This window comes from Ochlerotatus camptorhynchus, unplaced genomic scaffold (assembly GCF_037179485.1).
Source record: "Ochlerotatus camptorhynchus isolate MF236.1 unplaced genomic scaffold, CSIRO-AGI_Acam_v1.1 ptg000330l, whole genome shotgun sequence".
Lineage (NCBI taxonomy): Eukaryota > Metazoa > Arthropoda > Insecta > Diptera > Culicidae > Ochlerotatus > Ochlerotatus camptorhynchus.
In genome coordinates, this window is record NW_027040818.1 from 721590 (window position 1) to 747546 (window position 25957).

General features: G+C 37.0%; 1 protein-coding gene across 1 annotated transcript in view; it reads left to right on the forward strand.

Annotated features, from left to right (window-relative positions):
• fdl (fused lobes) overlaps positions 1-25423 on the forward strand; it is a 166565-nt gene extending 141142 nt beyond the window's left edge. Inside the window, exons 4-8 of the mRNA XM_065230444.1 lie at positions 22004-22269; positions 22342-22910; positions 22974-23130; positions 23199-24001; positions 24064-25423. Of these exons, the coding sequence (XP_065086516.1) occupies positions 22004-22269; positions 22342-22910; positions 22974-23130; positions 23199-24001; positions 24064-24413 (2145 nt within the window). The 3' untranslated portion in view covers positions 24414-25423. The remainder of the gene's footprint in view (positions 1-22003; positions 22270-22341; positions 22911-22973; positions 23131-23198; positions 24002-24063) is intronic.
• The last annotated feature ends 534 nt before the right edge of the window (positions 25424-25957 follow it).

Here is a 25957-nt window from a genome sequence, read left to right on the forward strand (position 1 = left end):
TAAATGTAGTAACTCTTATGGCAATTCTTCAATGTGATAATTCTAAAATATTATCTTGGTTCAAAAATTTACGAATTTTGTTTAATATGAGATATTTTAATTTTCTTTTAAATTCTGAAATCTTGAAAGCTGTATAAGATTTAAAAATAACTGGCCTAGCCTCAAATGTTCTGTAAATGTAATGTTCAAAAAAATCTTTCTATCAATCTATCACTTTATAACAATCGGTCAAATTACCCACTCGGCCCAGTTATCGCGTTGCAGCCTTACAAATCTTCAAAATACCGATCTTTGAGGATTATTTCGGGTTGTAAATCAGCTTTTTGAACGCTTATAACTTGGCCATTTATTGATTGCTTTCAATTATTTTCACACCATTTGATTCAGAATTGATGTAAGATTTGTTTGGTATAAAGATTAACGTAATTTATCATTAGTAAAGTATTGAAAATGGCCGTAATCAACTAATCACGTGCTTGCTTGCAATGACTATCGAGAGAACAGAAAGAGACGAGCCGATTATGAGGTTATAATAGGGCTTACTACGTTTTGGTTCTGGTGATATCCTTTAGAGTCCACAAATGGCCACCACGTAGACTATATCTAGATAGAGCTGGAATTAGGGCCTAACAGCTTTTGTAACAATGACTTCTATCGATGATTCCTAGAAATTCAAGGCTCACCCACGCAAACCAACATCCTCATCAGGTAGGGAAAGACTTCCCCTATCCGATGGATATGTTGGTCTGCGTGAGCGTGCCTTGAGTTCCTAGAAATCATCGATAGAAGCAGTGGTGGCACGAGTCCTGGAGTTTAACATTTTTTCCTTAACATTTGATACTTTTTGCGATAACCATTGTGACGACACACAAAAACAAACTGGCAAGCGGCAAAAATGTCATGACATTTCTAAACTGTTTTCTGCCAGCGACAGAACATTTTCGCACAAAGAAGCAGACAAGACCGGCGGCGCGCGCGACATAAATTTATGTCGTGGAGAATTTTGCTGATTTCTGGCTAATTACTGCATTTATTTGATGTTTATTGCATGGAATTAAAAGATAAGAATGAAGACTGACCACTCATAAGCATTGATGTTAAAATTATGCGTAAATAAGGAAGTTGGTAATTTACTGTCACACGCAAGCCTGCAGTTAAAATTTCATTACAATAAACTGTTTGGAAAAATCAGGCTGCGAGATTTTATTTATTCTCTATCTCCGCTGTTCGCTTGGAATGTAGTTATAAACGGCCGCCCGTGTGCTGGCTGTTTTGTTTCGCTCTGGACGATGGTTTTTAAAAAAATGTACTGTTGCCACCTCTGGATAGAAGTCATTGTTTACAAAAGCTGTTTCGCCCTAATTCCAGCTCTATCTAGATATATGCACTTTCACTTCGAATTTTCAACTACACACATCTCGGATATTAATGCCCTATTTCACCTGATATTGCAATATTCATAAGGAAAACTTTACGTCTTTTAAGTCTACACGGTGAATGAGAACGACCTAAATTTGAGTTTAGTTTACTCATAATCGCTAAAAGTGCAGGAAATCAGCGATGAGTTTCAGGCTGGCCAGCAAACCGGGAATACCGGTAAATATCCGGGAATTTGAAAAGTAACCGGGAAAACCGAGAAAAACCTGGGAATTCAGCGAGAGAACCGGGAAAAATAAATTAACCATACCATAGGAACAAATTTTTACACCAGGACTTCAGAATGAACCATTAAAACAGAGTGATTCTTTACCAAATGAATGTCTTGCTCTATTTGCTGCATAATTTTCCTCAGTTTCCCATCTTATTGTTTTGAGAATTTAATCACTCAGCAATATTGCAAATTGATTTTTGTTGTCTCAATTTCAGATGTAAGGTGCATGGTCCTTAAAAGAAAATATTGAAAATGCTGGACTTTGGAAACAAATATTTGATAAAACCCAAACTGAATTATTCTTTTTCGGGGTTTTGATTTTTCGTTGATCAAAATTCTCATGATATCAATTCCAGAATTAACTTGGAATTCTGTTCTGAATTATCTTGAAATTGTTTTGAAATAAACCAAAAAACACTCCGCGTAATAATTACCGTTGAATTCTTTTTGGAATTTCCTTGCAACCTCTTATAAGAATTTATTTGGAATCCTTCTTAGAATGCCTTTGAGCCTATCCGGATACTTTTATTTCTTTGAAAATCTTTTCAAAAAATTCTTTTAACTCTATTTAAACATAAATTTTTTTTCGAAAATTTATTTAGAAACCCCTTGGAGTATTTTAAAGAATTTCTTTCTAACTATCAGCAAATTTTTTGCAATCAATTTTGTTGGAGTTCTGTGATGAATCTTTCGCACTAGGGTTTAAATTATTGACACTCTTAGAACTTTGCTTCTTGTTGAATTATGATCTTAATTCTCTTGAAATTCTTCTTAAAATTCATCTGTCATACAAATCTCCTCAGAATCGCGTAGGGATTTTCCGCAAAGTTTTGTTTTCCACAACTCTTTTTTAAATTTTCTAAGATTACCTAACAATTTAATTTAGAACTTGCATTCTTCTCCACATAAATCCTTCCAAATTCATCTAACAATTTCTAAGGATTTCATGTCAGAATAATTCTGGAAATCTGCTCAGAACTTTTCCTTCGAAAACTGTGTGGGAATCCTTCTATTTGTTTGAAATCCACACTTTGAATTCTTTTAAATTTTATTAAAAATTCCAGGGTTTTCCTGCTAGATTATATAGATTGTTAAGTAATATTTTATAACCCTTAAAATGCTTCCAAGTCTCAGAGCGTGAAAATTATGACTGCACGACTCATAAGTATGATTTTTTATTCAAATTTGTGATCTTGAACTTTGCTGATAATCTCACATTTTAATTATTTTTACTCCAAATCTTGTATGACGAAGATTGTTATTAATAACAAATTTAAAATAAAAGTTCTAGTTTCAGACTCTACACAAATTTTAAAGCTCCAGAATCTTGGCAATCTTCTTAAATCACTTTTTTATCTTTTCAGTAAATTCCTTTCAGCACGTTCTTAAAAATGCGTTCAATTTCGTTTTTTTTTTTTTAATATTAATAAGCGGGAATTTTTTTAAGATTTGAACCGAGAAAACCGGTAAAACCGGGAAAAAACGGGAATTTCAAAATGAAAATTCACTGGCCACCCTGGAGTTTATTTGCTTAAAAAATCTGGCGGAAAATAAGGAAATTTTACGCAAATTTTACTCAGTCTAGGAGTAGCCAGGGTGGCCAGCGAACCGGGAAAACCGGGAAATTTCCGGGAATTTGAAAAGTAACCGGGAAAATCGGGAAAAACCCGGGAATTCGACGAGAGAACCGGGAAAAATAAATTTACCATACCTTAGGAACAAATTTGTATACCAGAATTTTAGAATTCTGTGAGTTATTCTTTACCAAATGAATGTCTAGCTTTATTTGCTGCATAATTTTCTTCAGTTTCCCGTCTTATTGTTTTTAGAATTTAATCACTCACAATAGTTCAAATTGATTTTTGTCGTTTCAATTTCAGATGTCAAGTGCATGGGCATTAAAAGAAAATATTGAAGATGCTGGACTTTGGAAACAAATATTTGTAAAAATTGAATCTGAACTATTCTTTTCCAAGGTTTTAATTTTTCTCTTTTAATTCGAAATCAATCATGCAATTTTATTCAAAAATCCCATCATATGAATTCCAGAATTAACTTGGAATTCTGTTCTGAAATATCATAAAAAAAATTCTGAAATTAACCAGAATTCCCTTGAGTCTATTCGGAAACTTTGATTGCTTTGAAATTATTTTCAAAATTTTCTTTTAACTCTATTCAAAACAGCATAAATCTTTCGAAATTTTATTTGAGTATTTTAATGAATTTTTTCTAATTATCAGCATTTTTTTGCAATCAATTTGGTTTCAGTGATGAATCTTTTGCACTAGGTTTGAAATTATCACCAGAACACTCTTAGAACTCTGTTTCTTGTTGTATTCTCATCATAATTCTATTGAAATTCTTCTTAAATTCATCTGTAATTTGCCTCGCGATCCCCATAAAAATCTCTTCAGAATTACGTAGGAATTTTCCTTAAAGTTTTCTTTTCACAACTCCTTTGAAATCTTTCAAAATTATCTAAGAATTCAATTTAGAACTTTTTAGAGCATCCTTCTCCACAGAAATCTCTCCAAATTCATTTAACAAATTCTAAGGACTTCATGTCAGAATAATTCTGGAATTCTGCTCAGAACTTCTCCTTCAAAAATTATGTGGAATTCCTCCTCAATATTTGTTTGAAATCATCACGTTGACTACTTTTAAATTTTACTAAAATTTCCAGGGTTTGTCCGCAAGATTCTATTGATTAAATTTTGATAAAAAAATGTACTAGTTTCAGACTCTACAAAAATGTCAAAGCTCCAGAATCGTGGGAATCTTAGTAAATCACTTTTTTTATTCTTCAGTAATATTCTTCAAGTATTGGTCTATTGAATGTGGGTATTAAATTCAATGAACCATGTTTAGTTTCACGTTGAGCGAGTTTCAATGTCAGTAGATTTTAAAATATTGTTTGTGTGTTTAACTTTGTACACCAGCCCGAGTACTGAAAGGTTAATATTTATGTTAGTATAGACAACGAAGTGAAGACACATTTTTTTCATCCAATATCCCTAACAATTTCTTTTAATTCTCATTGTTTCATTTTTTTCTGAAACATTGTTTTAATTAAATATTTTATTCTTCACAATCCTGTCTTATAACCTATTCATCCCGATAGCATTTGGCCTAGTGACTTTAATCTCTGTTACCCAATAAATTCTAGGGATTTGAAATCATAAGATGTATCAAGCTTTAAAAAAGTTAAGTTTTCAAAGTATATCGAAAGATCAATGATTTGTTTGGAATACATTAAGTGACTCATGGCCTATTGGAAGGTGAATAGTTGAGGTTTAGAATTCGTCTTTCAAGTATATGCCATTTGTTTTCAAATTATTTGCTTTAACTTGCGACCTTGACTAGACAGAAGGTAGAAGTCTTGGACAAAGTTGTTCTGATGAATAAGACCTGTTGGATGATGCACAGCTCAGTTGAGAATTCTCTCAACAGGTTACGCTAGTGTGCAATTTGACGTCTTATTGCTTGCATCACGACTACATGGCAAATTAATCTAACTCATATTTCTTCTTTCTAGTCCCGATCACTCAAATTCGCAAAAGCGTTGGTAAAATGAGTATTTTTTTACTCAAATAAAAGTAAATGAGTGAGTGGGCCGCAAATATGAGTTAGATTTATTGGCTGTGTAGATAGATGTTTGCTGTCTTCAGTAAAGGTGTTCTGAATGACAAGACCTATCGTATCTCATCCGAGAAAAAAAAACACTATCCACTGGTGCAATTTGATACTAATGGCTTGCTTAAGTCGAGAACTCGAGTAGATAAAAGGTTGCTGTCAATACGACCTATAATATAGTGGAAAGCTCAGTTATGCATTCTCACACTAGGCGGCGAGAGTATACGATTTGACTTATAATTACTTGCTTTAACTTGGAAGCTATATGGTTGCTGTTTTTGGCAAAGTTGATCAGATTTTTAAGACCTATTGTATGGTGATCAGTTTAGTTTAAAATGTCTTTACCAGGCGGCACTAATGCACGAAGTGACTTCAGAATTCTGACACATGGGAAGCCAGTGTTCCTTTGAAATAATGATTCTTTAAATCAAAATTTAGATAAAAAGTGAAAGAAAGCCGGACAAAGACTTATTTGCAAATTTAAATACAGTCCTATGCCTTGTGTAAACTAGGATAGATCAGTTCAAACTCACAACAATGTGTTAATATGAACCAACTGATAATTTATTGAATTACAGCTGATTGATATATTTTTGTTTGAACACCGATAAAGGAAAAATTCAAATGAGATTCAGTTTTGAAGTATTTTAAACCGGTTTGTCATATTGATTATTGTTTATTTGTTTTGTTTAACACATTTAAGATCATTCGTTACTAGCCCGGGGTAAGATTTGAGCTTAAGTCTTTCAGCGTGAGAAGCATGGATGCTAACGATTTACACCAGGCCCGTATTCAGTTAAACATTATGAATGCAAAATCAGAAATCAAATTGATTTAATTGAAAGCAAGATTAGTTTTCCGTTTGATTCAACAGTGTAAAAGTGCCTAACAGACGCTCCGATAGACTGCGCCCTGTCTGCATACGACCAAAGTCCCACCGGGATTGGTTACCCGATCTTTCCTGTGCTTACTCGTACCGCAGCCGGCACTGTGGGGATTTAGACATATGAGATACAGGACAATAGGCTAAGGAACACCAATTGGGGTCTATTTTATTACCTGCGGGTACGCATTGTTCAACCGTTTATCCAGCTTGTACTTCTCCTAATTGAAGCGTGAAGAGCTATGGAAGATTATGGACGAAACGGGAAACTAATCACACTGGTCAAGGCTACGCTGGGCGGTGTACAGTGTTGTGTGAAGATATCGGATTCGTTATTGGATTCATTTGAACACGCAATAACTTCAAAAAATTCTTTCCTGTCTCTTGTTAAAACCCCGTTATTGTTCTCATTACTGTTGTGTCGATGATATGAGTAAAAGATTACATGGTGTTGGATTTCATTTGATTGTTTGAGTTCGCTTGCCAGTTGGGCAGCTTTTGAAGGTATTTTAAGTAGACTTGTTAAATAAAAAAAAATCTTGTACTTCAGTTGTTTACCGCTGAAACAAATTTGTAATTTTCCTACAAAATTTCGCATTGTTACTACTATGCTTGCACTAAAATAAAACCAAGCAATGTTCAGTTGCAGAGAAATCGCTTTTCACTAAACTCATGGCCCTGTAGCGTTGGCTCACTTCCAGCAACCGTTGTTGTCGATGATGCATAAATCGAATTCAATTATTTTGAGCAGATTGAAATTTCATGATTCATTTCACCTGACTGTACCGGGAATTGTTTGTACCTATGGAGCCGAGTTTGGTGCCTTTTCCAGGTGAGCTTCGGTAGTTTGTCTTGTCTATCTAGCATACGGTATGTGGTTTACTAGGAAACGGATCGGTTGATTGTTTCGGCACAACCTGCTTCTACTGTTTGTGTGCCGTTGAATTCATTGTGATAAGTTTATTTTTTTTTTCTGTGAGCATTCTAAACAAACAACTAACCTCAGTATTTTCTTAATTCATTTCAGGTATGCTCTCTCTTGCCGAACGCAAAAATGTTCGTAATCAGTAGCAATTTTAGTGAGGTAAATGGATTGCAAAATGGTTTCGAATGTATGCAATTTCCAGATCGTCGTTGAAACGGGAATCGAAGGAAAAATTGAGCTACAATTTTCAGTCATTTACAGGGTCCATTGTGTGTCATGTAGGCGGCGCACGGTTAGTAGGTGGCGAGGATCGAAGGAAAATCTCGACATCAATTTTTACGATATGCTAACTGGTGTTCTGGATGGTGGAAATAGTTGCTTGTGATAAGAATATAAGCTGATGGCAAAAAGCCTTACGAACAGCCAGCAACTTGAATGGCATTAAGACATGAGCGCAGTCAGTTGGTCGTGGTGGTGGTGGCGGCCCCAGACAGTGGGAGATTATCTGATGTGTTTTCTTCGCTGATTCGCATGCTTGCTTACTCGAATGGCATTTTCGAACACATCACGATGGGGTGGTTGGCGCTGGCAGATGGTGTTCTGAATGAGCTGACATCTACTATAAGATATACAGGCCATGTTTCGTTATTTTGTTAAATCTGTTCTAGATTGTGGCTCGATTGGTTTGAAAATTGGCTCGCGCTATGGGACGTGAGACGGTTGAGAATGAGAATGTCTTGTGTTAGTATGTGAGAATTGGAGAATTTGAATAAGATGAGGCAATATCTCGAGTGGATTTTGCATTGATGTTATGGATAATGTCGTCGTAATAGGATTTGATGTTCTTCGGTCAACTACTTGCTGTTCTATAGGCAATTGAGACTGTTCCAAAAGCCCAACTCTTCTTGCAAAGGAGATGCTTTACGGGAAGTCTTTGTTTACCGATTTGGAAGCATCCTTTTATCAAATCTCCGACGCTACGTATTAATGTTCTGTTTTCAAATGTTTACGTACGATTTGAGCTTCTTGCCATGATTCTTAGACGATGATGAATCTGTCTATGTTATCCCTCCCTCACTCCCTCAAAATCGAATGAAAGTCGAATGAAAACGTATTATTGTAACCGAACATAAAGGACGTAAGTGACGTGTGACATTTGATTTATGTTTTTTCGCATGTACCCATTTTCCATGTTACTTATACAGTATGTGCCAGAACAATAGAATCAGCTTAAATCATGCCGTCACTCAAATCGTTGAATCTGGTTTGTTTACCAATCGGTTTTTCTGAAATTTTCAGGGCTTTAGTTTTTTTTTTAATTTAATATAATTTCAATTAAAAGCTTCGGAAATTTGGGTGATTATGTAATATTGGACATATTTCACTTCCTCTTAGTAATTTCAATATATTTTCCCCAAAACATTACCACTTGAACATTATTAAAAATAATCTAAACATTTGATGATTATTAATGCACACCATTACTTTTTTAAATACACTGGAAATTAATCAATTGTTTTTTTTTTCTTGAACGTTTGAAATTTTCAAATGTTTTCCTTAAGATTAGATAGTATTCGTTAGTCAAAATATTTTCAATAGTTTCTGAAAAATTTTAAATGCTTAAATTACTACATTTTTTTTTTATAAATTTTTAGTGATCCAAATATAACAATATATTGAGAACCAATTCTTGTGAAATTTGATAGTCATATTCATCAGTGTATTGATCATTCAAGGGCTTCTTATTGTGTCAATACATTCACACCATGCAGGCGTGAACTACATATTCAATGAGAAACGTCCAATGTTCTAATTTCGCTAATATTTTGGAAGTTTCATATCGAAATTATTTGCAATTCTGAGGGACGATGACATTTTACTTTTCCCATAACCCAAGTAACCATAGGCACGTTATTTCGCCTGTTTGTCTATATACAGCTGAACAACGGCTATACCAGTGTTTGTAAGTTCTGATGACACCCAAATATAGCCAAAAAGGCGAAATTACTAGCCTATGTTACTTGGGAAGTCCTCAAAATTTCAAAACGATTAACAATCAAGAGAGATGCAATGTCTTTAATGATAATAAGATTTAAGGTGGCTCTATTATTTTGACACGCACTGTACAGGTGCAGTGCCGTGAGTTCTCGAGGGAATAGAACACGTGGAAAGCTTCCTTCAGCGCTGTGACATACGCACCGTGTTAACGCTTGACATGCCGTGTTTACAATCAATCAACTTCAGCAAGTAAATTATTAAACATATTCCGCGTTGAATGAGCGGACGGCGGTGTGTGGCACGAATCGGATTCCACGTTAACGTTGAACACATTATCATCGATGGCAGGGATAGACACGAGCCTTCCCAGTGGCGTGGAATAGATAGGAATAGATCAGGATTGTTTGAATAGGGCATATGTCACATTGTTTTAAAGTAATGCTGTGTATGAGTGTTTTTTTTTTTTTGGTCCTCATCCAAGATTTTAATGAAGAGTTATTGGGAAACAGATATAAGTGGATATGAGCCAATTAAATCGCTCGATAATTGACAGGTTTGTAAGTAGGAATACAATTTCGTTTTGAGGGAGTGGCACGGGGATTGAAGCCTAGATGCACAGCTAAAAATAAATTTTAATATGTTGATGCACTTCACTCATGTTGAAAATCTAATGTATTTTTTATGGCCACAAAAATAAACAAATGCAGTAAAAGCAGCGTAATGTCAGTTGATGCACTGTATTAATAATAATTTTGTCCTTTTTGGCAAGTAATATTACACCATATTTTTGATACGATTAAAGTGCAACCACTTTGATGAATCACGTGAATCAAAATTATTTTTTTGCTGTGTGGGTTTAAATTACTACTGGGTTTTATCGAAGACAACATATCAAGAAGACTGGCAACTTTGCCTGAATCCAATCAACAGACACAGTAGCGCTGCGCTCGAGCGAAGGTGGAAGCAATGCATAGAAAAATGAGCACATACACAAACCTTCCTTCTGAGGATGGAACCTTTGTTATCCAATTCAATAGGAGCATTTACCTTTGAGCGGCAGATTACGCAATTGTGCTTCTCTCATACTGGTTGTATGATAAATTGGAAGAGTTGCCAGTCTTGTTACGTATCATATCTGTTGTCTTCGGTTTTATGCTTTAACCTTTTTGTCGACGTTTCATGCATTTTTAAGACATAAAAAAAAACAACCTATAGACGAAAGAAGTTCAAATTTTGACCGTTTTGCGGTAATTCATGTCCGATTGAGCCCAAATTTTGCATAGGTGCTTTTTTCGAAGCATTGAACATTTGTTATATGGTCCGTTTTGAAAAAAAAAATCATTGGCACCCTAGTACACAATACCTGCCACTTAAAAAAAACATAAATCACTGCAATTTTTTTTTTGCTAACTGATTTAAACTTGAAGCGTTCTTAACCCTACGGTGCCACGGTAATAGGGGATATCACGATATTTAAAAAAAAATCGATTTTTGACCCAGACAGGCTCGTGAATGATTTAACGGGATGAACTGTTCAGGAAATTTTGATGAAAATTGGTAATTTTGCAGAGAAATCCAAGGAAATTCTAGAAAGTATTCTTCAGAAATGTCACGGAGAATTTCAAGACAATTCTGAAATGAATACCATGGACTTTGTGCGCAATACTTTAGGTGCATTCTACGGAAAGTTCCAAGGGAGTGATGAGTAGAATTACATGGTAATTCTGAGGAGAATTCCATAGAGATTTTAAAGAGAAATTCTAGAGCACTCCGACGATAATTCGCTAGTGAATATCGACGGAACTATAAACAGATTTTAAAGTATATTCTCATAATGATTCCATAGAAATATAAATGAAAATTCTGAGGGAATTTAAACCACAATTTCAAGGATATACTGGCATGAACCCCAAAGGACTTATGGAATGAAATCCTAGATGATTCCGGTAGAATCAGGATCTGAAGATAATTCCAATGAGATTCTAACTACAATATCAATTTTCCAGTAGAGTAGAATTGCACGGATTCATTAACGGATAATTAAACTGAATTTTAAAGAAAAGTTTATTTTAAATAATTCTGATTATGGTATGAATCCATGTTTGATGTGTATTTCAAAGAAATTCTCGCAATACATTCTGACAGGAAAGCTAAGTGAATTCTGATAACAATGCAATGTGAATCTGAATTTGATGATTCCACAGGAATTCTAAGGAAACTGCAATTCTAAAAACAGAATTCGAAAAAAAAAATAGTCCCAACCAAGCTAACATAGTAAATCTCAGACGTAAAGAAAATTAAGAATCCAAAATATAACCTCTTTTGTTTAGGAATCAGGCGCTATATTTAATAAATTAGTAAAGTTGCGTCATGTTCATAGATTGCCAAGGGCGCAGAACACCCTTACTTCATCGCTGTTCAAGTGGTCATTCCCGCTATTAACAATTTCGCGTTCCGTAAGTTTCTGGTTAATATTGTGAATAACAATAATAATAATAATAATTTAGAAGTAAATGTTAACACATGTTTGAACATTATTTCAGTAGATTTTATTTCTAAATTCTAATAGCTATCAAAAGATCACATCTAACTTGCTCAGCTAAGTTAATAAAGAGAATTGGTTGCAGAAAAATATCATTGGATTTTAAGTTCTATGAATAGTGAAAGGTGAAGATTCATCCAACTTACTTTTCGAAGGCTCCTAAAACTTTGGAAAATACCGGGGTTGCCGGAACTTCAGAAACCTACGAACCCGAGAAACTTAAAGATATTAGTCATTCTTGAGGCTATTTATAAGGTGTGAAATCTCCTGAGAATATTGCACCAAAGCTCCAGAAACCCCACTGCGGCAGGCAGAGTTGAGTTTGAATCAATAATAAGTATTCCATCAGAGTTGGTTGGAAATGCTATCTAACATGAAGCTTTAGTGTGATAATTTATTAGCTAGGGAATGGTCTTAGAAGAGGGTAGGTAGATAGTTCCGTTAGAGTACGGCAGTATGAAAATTGAATAGAAGTTGAAAATGAGCGAAGGGCCATTAACGCGACAGTGCAAGTAAAACGCACACTCTTTGCCTAACTCATACGATGTACGCGGAGATTTGAAGTATGTCTTCAAATCTACAGGAAAAAAGTGTGCGCTTGACTTTGCTCAGCAACACAATAATTGGGTAAAGAAGAATTGCATTATAATACACCATCGACTGGAAATGCTTTCGGCAACGTGGGGCTTTAGGTAGTGATGAAACGTCGCTAGAACTATTCCACAGCCGCAGGCAGTATTTGAGCAAAGTCAGGCGCACACTTTTTGCCTGTAGATTAGAAGACATACTTCAAATCTCCGCGTACTTCGTACGGGTTAGGCAAAGAGTGTGCGTTTGACTTGCACTGTCGCATTAATGGCCCTTCGATCATTCTCAACTTCCAACAATACCAAAAAAGTTAGCATTTTTATAACTTTTGAACGTATATTTCTCAATGCACAGTGGGCCAGATTTGCAACCTATCTGAATCAAAATTAATAAATCCTCGGGGTGACGTCATAGCAATGTGATGTCTTCTGCAAAGTTGTTACAAGGCCTACGGTAATCTGCTAATAATTGCACAGCTACACTGTTCGAAAAAGTAGTAAATTTCTGTTCAATGTGATGCGCATAAATGAAGCGTCTTATATCATATAAGTTTACATTTTGATACATTTCATGATATGTTACAAATATTGTATACAAAAGCCCATCTTTGTAAACAACATTGTTTACAAGTTGCTCGTTTGTATGAAATGAAAATCAAGTTTACGTGCATGAATGCTTGCATCACAATTAAAATTCAATTATGTTTTGCTGTGTAAGTACGTGCTTTTTGTTACTTGACGTATTCAGTGATTCTGTTAGAGGATTGAACTTAACCTTTCGGTAAATTGAACTTTCGATATCAGTTATTTTACTTATTTGATTGAACCGGCTTAATACTATAGAAGGAAAATATATGCAGCAGCTGTTTTATATGATACGTTGCATAATTTTAGGCGTTATATCAATAGCGAATAATTCAGGACCACAATATATCAAGCTGAACATTGCATTAGGTCCTAAGTAACATTGATCGATTCTCTTCGTCGACTTTCTCTTTCGTTAATAACTTGAGCACATAACCGTTTCTTGTTGTGTTTGTCGTATTAGATGCTAGATAAAAGCTTATTTTATCGATATGAGTGCTGAAAATACCTGGAAATTTCTTTACATGGCCGTAGGAATACAAAGAAAAAGTCGACGAAGAGAATCTGTCAATGTTACTTAGGACCTAATGCAATGTTTAGCTTGATATATACTATACGATGCATATTCCAAATCCTCATCAGCGATTTTAGGATTCGTGAGCGCTTGTTCTGAGCTTAGTCATCAATCATTAAAACTGTAACTCTCTGAAAGTGAAATAGACAGATTTGAAGTGTCAAACACATACTTTACAACCTCTACTTGTAACATAAAAAGACAAAATATCATTATGCAGGGCTGGTAGTAGGTCACTTTTTAGTGGGTTGGTCACTATTTTTAAAACATTCACTATTTTCCTAAAAAACTCACTTTTCCCATCAATATAGGGTGTGAAAAATATCATTAAAATGTTTAAAATGAGTACTTTGCACTAAGGAATTCTACAGTAGTTATGAGTATACGTATACGCATATCTGTGAAAAAATAAACAATTATAACCGGACAAATTCAAGCAATTTTAAAGCACCAGGAAACAAACTTGAAAAGTTTTGAATTTCGAGAACAAATCGAGGAAAATATACTTCCTTTTCTCGAAAATATATTCTGCACCTTGGAAACTTTTCAACGACATTGGTCTGTGCTAGATCAATGAAAATTCCAAAGGAAATTTGAAGTGAAAATCAAAGGAATTCTACGGATGATACCAAGAAATTTTTCAGAGAAGAATGCCAAACTACACACAACGAAAGTCTCTTATAAATTTAGGTGCTCTGAGGGTCGATTTGTTCACCTCCGCTTGGATCTTAAAACTGCTTTAAAGGCTTAAACAGAGGTGAAAAAATCGGCCCTGAGACTGACACACAAAATTTTTTGGAAGAATTCCAAGATAATTGAGAGACGAGCTCCAGGTGTAACGCAAATCTCGTGAACTCCAAAGGTCTCCAAACTCAGCGAAAAGTAAAAGAAATCTGGGGCGATTTCTGAGGCTGATTCCAAGAGAATCCTAAAGAATTCGAATGAAATCTAAACTCTAAAGAGAATACGAATTCAGAGCCCAAGATCAGGCATGGAAAATCATTTGCATTCATTTCGTGCATTCATTTACATTCAACTTTTTTTTATGAACAGAATTCCGCAAAATGATGCATCGAGCTTTTGTAGGTTTTGTTATTAGCTACATGTTTTGTTCATAACTCAAATCCGTATCTCTTATGCATGACGAACCAGAGCGAACAAAAGCCACTACTGTTTTTCAGTGAATGTATTTTACATTCACTGAAAAACAGTAACAAGTTCTGCCCGCTCTAATTCGTGATGCATGCATAAGAGATACAGATTTGAGTTATGAACAAAAGTTGTAGCTAATAACAAAACCAACTAAAGCTCTATACATCATTTGGCGGAATGCTGTTGATGAAAAAAGTTAGAGGTTAATTGCGTGCGACTTCTAAGGAGACTTCAAGTAAATTAATGATTCTAAGCAGGGTTCCTTCCATTCATTTCGGCTAAAAAATGTTTTATTAAATTATGGAATAATAAGATATTATGATAATAATTGGTTTGCTTAAGCAACAAGACAAGATTGTAAAGTTTGTGTTTGATACATAAAACTTGCAAATTTAGCTTTGACAGAGTCACAATGAGTGGTTTTCTGATCGCCTTTTCGTGAAGAGTGAAGAGCGAAGAGTGGGTGAGATAAATGACAAATCGCTTATTGCGACTCTCATGTAGCAAAATTGGCAGGAATTATGTGTTAAACATAAACTTTACAATATTTTCTTGTTGCTTACGCATACAAAATATTATCATAATATCTTATTATTTCATAATTTAATAAAACATTTTTTTTGCTCAATACGATAATTAGAGGAATTTATGAAATATAATTTTAGGATCCATGACAAAAAAATTGAATTTATTTCAATATCAAACCGTATTTGAATTTCCGAGTTACCATATTTATTATTTATAAGTCACTATTTGGTCACAATTTTCGTAATTTTAGCCACTAAAGTCACTACTATTATATCGCATCAGTACTACCAGCCCTGTTATGGCATCCGATGATTCCATAATTCCGCAGAACATTTTTTATAGCAAAGTGAATTGAAGCAACCCTGCATGAGTAGTATTCAAGATTCAAAACCAACAGGAAAATTCGAAATGCCGGACTTTGAACTGTTTTTAAGATGGCGCGCTTTGAGTAAATCACGTTTCTATCACTTAATTTGTTTTAGAATACTGATAATTTAAAAAAAATCTGATCTTGGATTTAGACAAATTTTAAGACTGTACAAACTTTGAGATAGGGGACTTTCTTCTGACCCACCTGCTTCTTAACCAAGCTTTGAGCGTATTTTCACCTAATTTCTCTGTCAAGTATATGTAGAATCTGCTTGACTTGTCATCAGCTAACCCAAGTAACATTGCAAGTTTTATCAAGGTTTTAAAGCATTCTACAAGTTGTAACGATGTTACAAAATGATACCAGGCTAAAATTATGTACAACTTACTTTATTTTTTTGCCCCATGCCGCAGAATATTTAATTTGAAGCATGGGAATAGCAAGGGTTATTCTTGCACTTTCGTGTGATCTGAGCGCCCCTAGTGGTGGGAGGTTGAACCACAAAATTTAAAAAAACAACTCGTTATGTAATCCTATTTGGCTCATCTCTCTACCTAAGAAATGATAACGAATAGCCAGCTCAAGGACGTACTGATTATGTACATTCCGAGAGAACAAAAGCCTGGGAAACCGCGTCGGTTAAGTTTGGGGTGAATAGATACCATGAGGCGATGATCAACCTCTTCTTTATCTGATCGGCGAATAGAACAGACGTACCAGCAAAAAAAGTCAGTTAGTGCATTAAAGCAGTGAGTGAATGCCAATCAGGAACTATAGTGAGTGTTATTGGACAAGTGTCATTAAATGAAATTAAATTTGAAATTAGAATTATATTTTCAGTAAAAGTTAAAAGTGGAAAAAAAAGAGAAAATTAAACGGCCCTTGTGCATTAGTTGTTTTTAATTGAATAGTGAGTAAAAAAAAAATACCATGTAGTTTTGGAAAATGAATCTAAATTTAATTAATTTAATTAGGAAAAGACTAGAAAAAACCGTGCTGCTGTGCTTTGCCGCACGGGTACTATTCCCTCGAGTCGCAGGTAATATTGCATTATATAATACAACCTAACTAGGTGCTAGTGCCACGTTTTTTCATATTTGTAATCAAGGTTGCAAACACTCATTTCAGCTAAAATAATGTTTTTCGGAATAATAAAACCAAAAGATGGTATGATGGCATGTTTTACTTGTAACTTACAAGAATAGGTTACAAAGTATGCGTTGGAAACATAAAACCTGTAAATTTTGCTTTCTATGAGTCACAATCAGCGATTTGCTGATCGTTGAGTGAGTGAGTGAGTGAGTGAGTGAGTTTGTGAAAAATCGCTGATTGTGACTCTCATGAAGTGAAATAAACAGGTTTAATATGTCAAACACATTCTTTGCAACCTCTTCTTGTATCCTACCAATTCAAAATTTGATCATGGCATCTAATTATTTCATAATTTAGAAAAACATTGTTTTAGCTGAAATGAGTCTTTGCAACCTTGTTTGTAATGCGAACGTTTATTAATTCTCCTCGAAGGACACCAATCATCCTTCAAGTGAAGGTGTCCCCACCGGGTGTAGTGAATAGCGACCTGTCACGCTACACTAGGGACGAATCAGAAGTTCGGCGGCTTGTAGGCCTGTCCTCGTCGTCGTGCCAGCATTCGCCCCTCTAGGGCCATTCGAAGGTCATCCACGCCTTCCCGAGAGGAATTCGGAAGCCAACTGCCGAATTTAGCCTCTCTTCGGCTCGAAGGGAATTCGGTGCAAAAGTCGACCGCGTATATCATCAGGACACCGGGTGCGAATTTCGATTGACGCCAACAAGGATACGCACCATCGATTGCTCGGCTATTTTTGCCCGCCACGTTCGAGTGTCGGTTCAGTCCACCAACTGTGGCTTGGTCGAATTCGCCGCCGCTTCCACGGACACACACTCTCCAATAGTTCAACTTGGTACCGCCTTGATAGAACGCCGATACAGCGGTACGAATCAGTGAGGATTGCAACACCACGGCCGAGATTCCGGTAGGTGGCACTGCCAGTTCGCATTAGTGTCCCAGCTAGTACACCGCTGAAAACGATCGACTCACTCATCGTCGGTGGCTAGACTCGCTCACTGACCAGCCGTTGGCTGTATGCAACAGTACCATCGAGGAAGGACATCCGAGTAAGGACTCGCCGATCCGTCGCAGGATCAACCAGGTCAGAGATTTTATTTAGTTTTTAATAAACGTTCGCAGTTTAGAAACGGGACCGCACAAGCTAAACTAGAAAACACATTAGGCCTAGAAGGTGAGAAACACTAGCAATAAAAAAAGAAAAAAATGAAATCCAGGAGGTTCAAGCAAGTAATATCGAATAGATTTCAATAGCACAAGCGACAGACCGAAAGAAAGTCGGAGGTTGATCAACGTGTTGTTTAATTTTCGGTCGATACATCTTTCCCATCGTTGGTTTCTTTTGTGGTTGCGAATGGGACGGTAGATTGCGAAGCGAGTTGTCGGGATTATTTGAGAAACAGAAAGACTCGCCTTGACTAAAAAAAAAAAAAAAAAAAAACAGATTAAAACCGCTTGCTTGGCGCATAAGTGGAGAAAGTTGTCTGATTCTGGCCTCGTAACGCGTGAACCGTTACAAAGTCTAAATCATAGTCTACAGAATCCTCATAAAACCACAATTGTTACTTGGGAAGTAGTGCCGAACGGCAGCCAAAGATTTTTTAGAGTGACCAGTGAACCGGGAATTCGAAATCATCGAAAAACAAAAACGGAAAAAGCCCGTAAATTTCGATGACAAATCGGGAAAAAATAAGATTCTGGACCATTAATCAATTTCAAGACCCTTGGACTGAACAAGATTTACAGTCACTTTGATGAACTAACTATTAAGGGAATTTTGAAGAGATTTTAGAATAGATTCAAGGCATTACAGAGAAAAATACCGAGAGATTTTTTCGAAGAACTCCAAAGAATATTTGACTAGAACTCCGAATCATTTGTGTGAGTTCAGAGTACAAAATTTAGGTAGTTCCTCTGAAAAATCCAGGTTTATTTCTAATTAATTCCAGGTTCATTTCTAATTAATTCCAGGATTCCAGGTTCCAGGTTCATTTCTTATTAAGGAGGAGGATTCCAGGTTCATTTCTAATTAATATTCAAAATAAGTTCTGGAAGACCTTTGAGGTGTTTCCTTGTAGAGTCAATTTTTCCATCACACCTCGCAATTTCAAGAGCACACAACTACAGATCTACGAGGTTTGTAGATATGAAAATTTCTGACATTGCTTGCTTCTCCGCAGCAAAATGCAAGTAGTAGTTTAAGCTACGTGTATTCACAGAAACCTTATTATTTTTAGATGTGAAATTGCGAAATGTAACACGAAAAAGGAGGCTACAGGGAATTACCTTTAAAGAGATGTTATGACAGTTCCAACTGTAGTGGGTTCGAAAAATTGATTTGATTTTTGGTCTTAAATGATAGTTTTGAGTCTAAAGAATACGGGACAATTGGTTTTATACCCGGGAACACTTTCTTTCGAATTATTTTGGGGCGGAGACTAGGGGACTACCTGCGTAAAATTTATCTTTAACCGCGTTTTTCTCGAAACCATGTTTTTCAAGTCGTGCGGAAACGAAAGTCATATTTCTAATTGATTTATCGACTTGATTTTTTTTTTAATCTTTTTCAACATATTTTTTTCTAGTGAAGTACCTGAGTAATACGAATATATTTGATATTTTTGCCTGAAAATCAGACCTCGTTTTTGAAATGCGCGCCATTTTGTCCAAAATCTATATTTTTAAAATTGGTCAGGTACTTCACTAGTTTAAACAGGGTGACCAGCGAACCGGGAATACCGGAAAACATCATTGAATTTGAAAAGTAACCGGAAAACCGGGAAAAAAAAACCTGGGAAATTGACGAGAGAACCGCGGAAAAATAATTAACCATACCATAGGAACAAATGTTTACTCCAGAATTTAAGAATAAACCATTAAAACGGAGTGATTATTTAGCAAATGAATGTCTTTCTCTATTTGTTGCATAATTTTCTTCAGTTTCCCGTCTTATTGGTTGTATAATTTAAATGATTTTGTCGCTTAAATTTAAGAAGTAAAGTGCATGGACCTTAAAAGAAAATTTTGAAGATGCTGGGCTATGAAAACACATTTTTTTAAAATCCGAAACTGATGTATTCTTTTCCGGGGTATAATTTTACGATATTCAAAATTCTCATGATATGAATTCCAGTATTAGCTTAGAATTCTGCTCGGAATTATCATGGAATTCTTCTGAAATTAACCAAAAAACATTCCGTGTAATAATAACCGTTGAACCGTTTTGGAATTTCCTTGAAACCCCTTCTAAGAATTTGATTGGAATCCTTGAACCTATTCGGAGATTCTGATTCCTTTGAAATGCTTTTCAAAATTTTCTTCTAACACTATTCAAAGCAGCAGAAATCTTTTTAAATTTTATGGTGAAACCCCTTGAAGTATTTTAAAGAATTTCTTTCTAATTATCATCTTTTTTTTGCAATCAATTTTTGTTGGAGGTCTGTGATTAATCTTTCGCACTAGATTAAGACAACTCATTTTGAAAGCTTCTAAAATAACCAAAGAATTTAATTTAGAACTTGCATTCTTGGGGACGACTCCGGCGTAGTGGTTAGCATCCGTACCTCTTACTCCAAAGTTACGAGTTCAAATCTCACTCCGAACTAGTCACGAATGACCCAACAGTGTTAAAGTGACTATCATAATGAAAAAAAAACATGCATTCTTCTCTACAGAAATCCCTCCAAATTTATTTTACAATTTTTAAGGACTTCATGTTAGAATAATTCTGGAATTCTGCTCAGAACTTCTCCGTCGAAAATTATGTGAGAATTCTCCCTAATATTTGTTTGAAATCAACACTTTGAATACTTTTAAATTTTACACAAAATTGCAAATGTCCGCAACTTTCTATAGATTGTTCTGTTATAATCCATCAAATGCTTGCAAATTTCAGAGCCTTGACAATTACGACTCAACGACCTACAAGTACATATGTGTTTTTTTTTCAAATCTGTGTTCTTGAAAAAATTTCAAAATCTCTAATTTTATTTTTTTTTTCTCCAAATCAGAAAGATCAATTTCATTACGAAGATTGTTATTAATCACAAATTTTGAAGAAAAGTTCTAGTTTCAGGCTCTACACAAATCTCAAAGCCCCAGAATCTTGGGAATATTCTTAAATCATATTTTGTATATGGATCTAAGATTGGGTTCATCGTTAAAAATCTGCTATTTTTCAATTTTATCTAGATGAACGCGTCATTGGGACGCTACTATTGGATATTTTTGGTCGCTTTTGAAAATTTAGTCGATCGCTGATTTTTTTGTATGGGCCTAAATTAGGGGCATTTATGCCGACATTAAATCCATTTCCCCTAGATTATTAAAAAAATATGGGACTTGTTTTGATTGTTTTATTAAATGAAGGACTCGGTGACCTAGTGGTGACCGTTTTTTGCTCACCAAACAGAAGATCGTGGGTTGAACCCCAGGTTAGCAAGTGAGATATGAGGGTCGCATCGATATCTATTTTTTATTCTAAATACGGCTACCTGTCATCATTAATCTTCCTGTCAAGTGTTCTTGGCTTCTAATAAAGCTAATTATTCCATGGTACTTCGCATGAGAAGAATACTTTTTTTTTGTATCGCAACAAGTCAAACGCCGCTAATCTGAACTGCACTTTATGCATATTACCGGGTTTTCCTATTTGTTTTGCACTTCTAGTAACCCTATCAGCATCAGAAATGCATGTTTCTGATAACCTTAATTGCTGTTTTGGTTTGATTCTGCATTCCGTTTCGCAGTGTTATATTTCGTTTCGCTACCTTCCATGTTCTGCCCTGTGTGGCATAACCGTCCCATTAGCATTTTTGGCGTAAATGAGTTATACATTGGAATTGATTGTCTAGTACAATAACTTCACAATGAACAAGAAAAGTTTCCTACTTTGGTCAAAAATGTCAAAACTACATTGTCCCGTCCATTCGAGTCCATAGAGCTACATCGGACATGATTTTGGGGTGCCGCAAAGCGGTCAATAATTGAACTGTAAAGCGTTCTGAGCGAACTTTTTCAAAGGTAGTTAAAACAGACAAATGTTGATGACTTCAAACGCAGAAGCAAACAGTTTTTTTTCCTGAAATTTTGATAATTTCCCAGTACACATTTAAATTAAACGCATAATCGAATGCGATTGGCCGAAAAAAATCACTCGGTTAAATGGGTTATAACTAAGACAGCAGAATATTTCCTGACTCAATACAATCGTAAAAATTACCCACAATATGGGAAAAAATCGGGAAATTGCAAATCGGGATTTGCCGGTCACCATGAATCTTCCTTTAATTTGATAGAACGCAGCTTCCCTTCTGGATTTATTGAAGAATAACCCCAAAATTTCTTTGCTGTACAGAATCTAATAGCTTCCGGTAGAAGCATAATTGTCCCCAAAAGATAGAATAATAATGATTTTTCACAGAACACACATTGTGATCACATTGATTTCGATCTTTTCCTTCTGCAGCGAAACTCCCAGCAGCGCAACCTCCGGACGACCATATTGACCAACTTCATCAAGAAGATGGCCTTCACCGGATCCCTGAGGAAAACTCTGTTCGGTTTACTGCTGGTGATGGTATTCCTAGTGATGTTCCTGTTCTGGAACGAGAACCAGAGCTCTCTGAAACCGGCGGGATCTGCGATGCTTTTCGCTGGGATCTTCCATCGGGATGGCGTTGGCGGAGGTGACGGGGCTGGAGGACTCGGTAGATTGCCCCCACCGAAGGTGAAGTAAGTTTTCCACCCGGCTGGGAGGTTATTTTTGACGATGGCTTAGTGATAGCTTTGTGCTTTACTTTGCAGTTCACCGGAGAAGTCCTGGACGTACAAATGCGTTAACAATCGGTGCGTTCGGCAGCACTACATCGACTCGAACGATCCGGAGAGTACATTCGGTGGCAGCACGGTTGGAAAGCGGGTTCCGTTTCTGACTTGCACGATGACCTGTGGGCCAATCAACATTTGGCCGCAACCGACGGGGAAGGCTTCGATTGGAAGTAAGGCTTCCCGGTTCCACTTGTCGGATGTTCATTTGAGCGTGAAGACCGGGTTCAAACCCGTAGAGGACCTGCTACGGGACTCTTTCCGAGTGTTTAAGGAAGAACTGCGAGGGGTTCTGGTGGCACATGGGGCCGGTTCGGATGAGGGAGAAAGTTCTACCGTGACCGAAAGTGGGGATGGCGCTCGGGGGAAGGACCATCAACAAGATGTTGGAAAGTCGGAAGGTTCAGCAGCGAAGATTCGCTTCTACAAAGTGGTGGATGATAATCGGTACGATGTGGATCGATTTGATGTGCGGATACATGTACTTCAATCACCGGACGTTCATCTGACGATGCACACTGACGAGAGCTACAACATGTCGGTGGGACGTAAGTAGAATGTACAATCGGGATTTAAGACCCATTACTCAATTGATTTATTTTAATTCATAGACATGGCACGTTCCCTGGTAGTGAAAGTTTTCACCAACAGTTTCTTTGGGGCCAAGCATGCCCTTACCACGCTGCAACAGTTGATTTGGTTCGACGACGAGGACCGCATACTTAAAGTTCTCAACAAAGCCTTAATTGAAGATGTGCCAAGATTTAAGTAAGTAGTTTTATGAGTGAAAGTGATACAAATAAAAATGCTTTCATCTGTTGCTTCTTTTCTGCCAGTTTCCGTGGCCTTATGCTAGACACATCGAGACACTATTTCTCGGTAGAATCGATAAAACGAACCCTGGTGGGGATGTCTCATTCCAAGCTGAATCGGTTCCATTGGCACATAACGGATTCGCAGAGTTTCCCGCTGGTGTCCAAGCACTACCCGCAGTTGGCACAATACGGAGCCTATTCGGACCGCGAAATCTACACGACGGACGACGTTCGGGAAATTGTACAGTTTGCGAAAGTGCGAGGTATTCAGGTGATCCCGGAGATTGACGCACCGGCACACGCCGGGAATGGTTGGGACTGGGGTCCGAAGCATAATCTCGGAGATTTGAGTCTGTGTATCAACCAGCAGCCTTGGAGCTACTACTGCGGGGAGCCTCCCTGTGGCCAGTTGAATCCGAAGAACAACAACACCTACCTGATCCTGCAAAAGCTGTACGAGGAACTGCTCGAACTGACGGGTCCGCTGGACTACTTCCATCTGGGGGGTGACGAAGTCAATCTGGAATGTTGGCAGCAGCACTTTAACGAATCGGATATGCGTACGCTATGGTGTGATTTCATGCAGCAAGCATATCATCGACTCCAGATTGCCAACAAGGGCGTGGCACCCAAAATGGCTGCCGTGTGGTCCAGCGGATTGACCAACTATCCGTGCCTTTCCAAGAATTCCTTTGCTGTGCAGGTGTGGGGCGGCAGCAAGTGGCAGGAGAACTATCAACTCATCAGCGCTGGGTTCAATCTGGTGATTTCGCATGTGGACGCATGGTATCTGGATTGCGGGTTCGGCAGTTGGCGGTCTACCGGTAAGTGATGGCGAGTTTGAACCACAGCACAGCAGTCTCAATCACATTTTTTCCCATTGTAGCTGAAGGTGCTTGCTCCCCGTACCGCAACTGGCAGACCGTCTACAAACACCGCCCCTGGGACGAGATGAAGCTCACCTCGTTGCAGATGCGTCAGATTCTCGGTGGCGAAGCGTGCCTCTGGACGGAACAGGTGGACGAATCAACTCTGGACTCCCGTCTCTGGCCCCGGGCATCGGCCCTGGCCGAACGGTTGTGGACCGACCCGGTGGAGGAAATCTACAGCGAGTCCGTTCCCAAGGACACCTTTAATCGCATGTCCGTCTTCCGGAATCATCTGCTGGAGCTGGGCCTCCGAGCGGAACCGATCTTCCCCAAGTACTGTGCCCAGAATCAGGACGAGTGTGTATGATATTTCATGAGCCCGTTCTACTAAGGACAGCGAAAGGTACTTGATGCGCTCGAAGAATGATGTTGTTGCTAGGTTTTCGTAAGGATTGTAAATATTTGTACAACCGTGTAGGATAGTATTGCAGAACCAGAACAAACCACTTAATTAAGGTTTCAAACAAAAGCGAGATTACCATTCGTACAGGTATGAGGGTCACAGTGCAAGCAAAAATGTGAACTAGAGAAAGTGAGACAAACACACATACTGATGGTTGTATACTGAGATAAAAAAACAAACAAACAAACAAAGATAGACAAAACTGATACATTGTAGTTCTTGAAAATAGTTGAAGTACGACATATATTTTTAAGAAAGGAAATTATATTTTAAAACTACACACACACACACACACACACACATACAAGCAAACACACATACACACACAAACACCTGCATTGCCTGAGATCATTAGCAGTAGACGGTGATACATTGATTATCCACTATTCACGATTTAGCGTTAAACCGAGCAGCAGGGTATTATCATGAGGAATGCTACATGGCAGTACTTACTAGTAGCTCTTGTTTTTAAGTTTTTCCGCGTTGTGCTTTGCGAATGTGCGCAACTTTTTATGAAATGTTTGTGTTTTGTTTTTAGGATCTCGTTTCCAGATTTATTCGGAAACGAAAGGCGGTGAGTTATTATCTAATAATAGGTAGAGCAATTATTTGAATTTTGAACTGTGTGTAGCGTAGCATAACGACAGGATTAGGTTGCGTTTTTGTGTTTGTGCGATTTGAAATTAAGAAAAAAAAAGAGGAAATGCGATAAGTATATTGTTTTCCAAAGCGATCGGATTTATAGGCGAAAATGACTAGCGGCATTTAGTTGAACTTGTGCGTATGAGTTAGGTTTGATTATCATCCAATGTGCATTATACTCGAGCGGATATCTGATTGTTTTGTATGCTCTCTGTCTCTCTGTTAGGCAACACATTAGAAAAAAAATAGTAAATTAATTATTTGCATAATGAAGAGTTATGAGCAAGTTTTGTCATGTGAAAGAAAGTTCCTTGCTGGTAAAAAACAGTGCAGCGGTGAAATTCGGTTTGGAAGTCAGTTCATTTTCGCGAGATGGAAAGAGGTCATCAAGTGGATGCTATCTACACCGATCTTACTGCTGCTTTTGATAATATCAATCACGAGATTGCAGTGGCCAAACTAGAGCGACTTGGTTTTCACGGGTCCCTTCTTGATTGGCTTCGCTCATGCCTCACCGATGTCAGTGAAGATTGGAGATCATTTTTCTCGACCGTTCGCTGTTTCTTCTGGTGTACATCAAGGCAGTCATCTGGGACCGTTCATATTTTTATTGTATCTTAATGACGTTTACTTTTCGATCGTCTTATGCTGACGATTTCAAACTATACTTTGTCATCAAAGATCGAAGTGATGCATTGTTTCTTCAGCAGCAGCTGGACGTTTTTGGTGTTTGGTGTGACAAGAACTGAATGGTATTAAATGCTTATAAATGTACCATTATAACGTTTTCCAGGAAAAAAATCACC